The 1,177-nt window shown below is 39.9% G+C and overlaps 1 protein-coding gene across 1 annotated transcript; it reads left to right on the forward strand.

The window, feature by feature from the left end:
• Positions 1–271: 271 nt before the first annotated feature.
• LOC112095070 (sugar transporter ERD6-like 6) lies at positions 272–1,168 on the forward strand (the record flags this gene model as incomplete). Its single annotated transcript, XM_024176749.1, has 4 exons — positions 272–676; positions 766–828; positions 917–1,006; positions 1,109–1,168. Coding segments are annotated over exons 1-4 (405 nt in total), but the record flags the coding sequence as incomplete, so codon positions are not given.
• Positions 1,169–1,177: the final 9 nt, after the last annotated feature.

A 1,177-nucleotide genomic window follows, 5' to 3' on the forward strand; every position in this document is an offset into this window, starting at 1 on the left:
TCAAATTTAACTCAAAAACTACACTCAAATTATACTCTAAAAGAACAACCCTAAATAACTCAACATGTGTTGTTTGGTTTTTTTAATTTATTTTAATGGGAACCTTTTTTCTATCAACAAAGAATACTGTTATTTTTTTGGCATTTAAGAATTGTACACGTGGCACAAGGCCATAGGCTAATAGTATCTGCACGATACTCAAGGTAACGTCGTGACTAGCAATTAGTAACAGCTAACGGCTGGTCCATGTCGCACACATGACAGATTTACAGCGAAGACCATCACGCCATAAAGCCGACGACGAAACACAAAACAGACGCCAATATTAGCACCTTCGTTTCTCAAACAGACATACATATTACATACATTTTTGGAAGGCTTTCTTTTTTTTTGTCTCTCTGGGGACTTTTCACAAACACCTTTTGCGCGGTTTTTGGATTTGATCGTTAGGTAAGGGTTCTTGTGAATCTGTAGTAGACCGAAAATGAGTTTCAGAGACGAGAATGAAGAATCAAGGGATCTCAGAAAGCCATTTCTCCACACCGGAAGCTGGTATCGCATGGGTTCGAGGCAATCCAGTATGCTGGGCTCGTCCCAGGCCATCCGCGATAGCTCCATCTCCGTCGTCGCCTGCGTTCTCATCGTCGCTTTGGGTCCAATCCAATTCGGATTCACCGTAAGTTATTCATTCGCCAGTTTCGATCTTTTCTATGTTGTTTTGTTCTGTTTTTGTTTGTGTTTTTTATTTGATTTTGAATTCCCCAGGGTGGTTATTCCTCGCCAACACAATCAGCAATCACCAAGGATCTTGGACTTACAGTCCCGGAGGTTTGAATCTCAGTTGCTTAGAATCATGTTCATGCATATGGGAAAAAAAAATGTGTTGTTTTGATTTTCTAATGGATTTTTGGGTCAGTTTTCTCTGTTTGGTTCTTTATCAAATGTAGGTGCCATGGTTGGGGCAATAGCCAGCGGTCAAATAGCTGAGTGTATTGGTCGAAAAGGAGTAAGAATGCATAAATCTCCTATTGTGTTTCTTTCAAGAGTCATAATTACTTCTTTTCCCAATTTGATGACGGACCTTTTTACTTTCTTGTTTGGACCCTAGTCTTTAATGATCGCTGCAATTCCTAACGTTATTGGATGGCTTGCCATATCATTTGCCACAGTAAGTTGT

The sequence above is a fragment of the Morus notabilis genome, unplaced genomic scaffold (genome assembly GCF_000414095.1).
Source record: "Morus notabilis unplaced genomic scaffold, ASM41409v2 C11385014, whole genome shotgun sequence".
In the NCBI taxonomy this organism is placed as follows: Eukaryota; Viridiplantae; Streptophyta; class Magnoliopsida; order Rosales; family Moraceae; genus Morus; species Morus notabilis.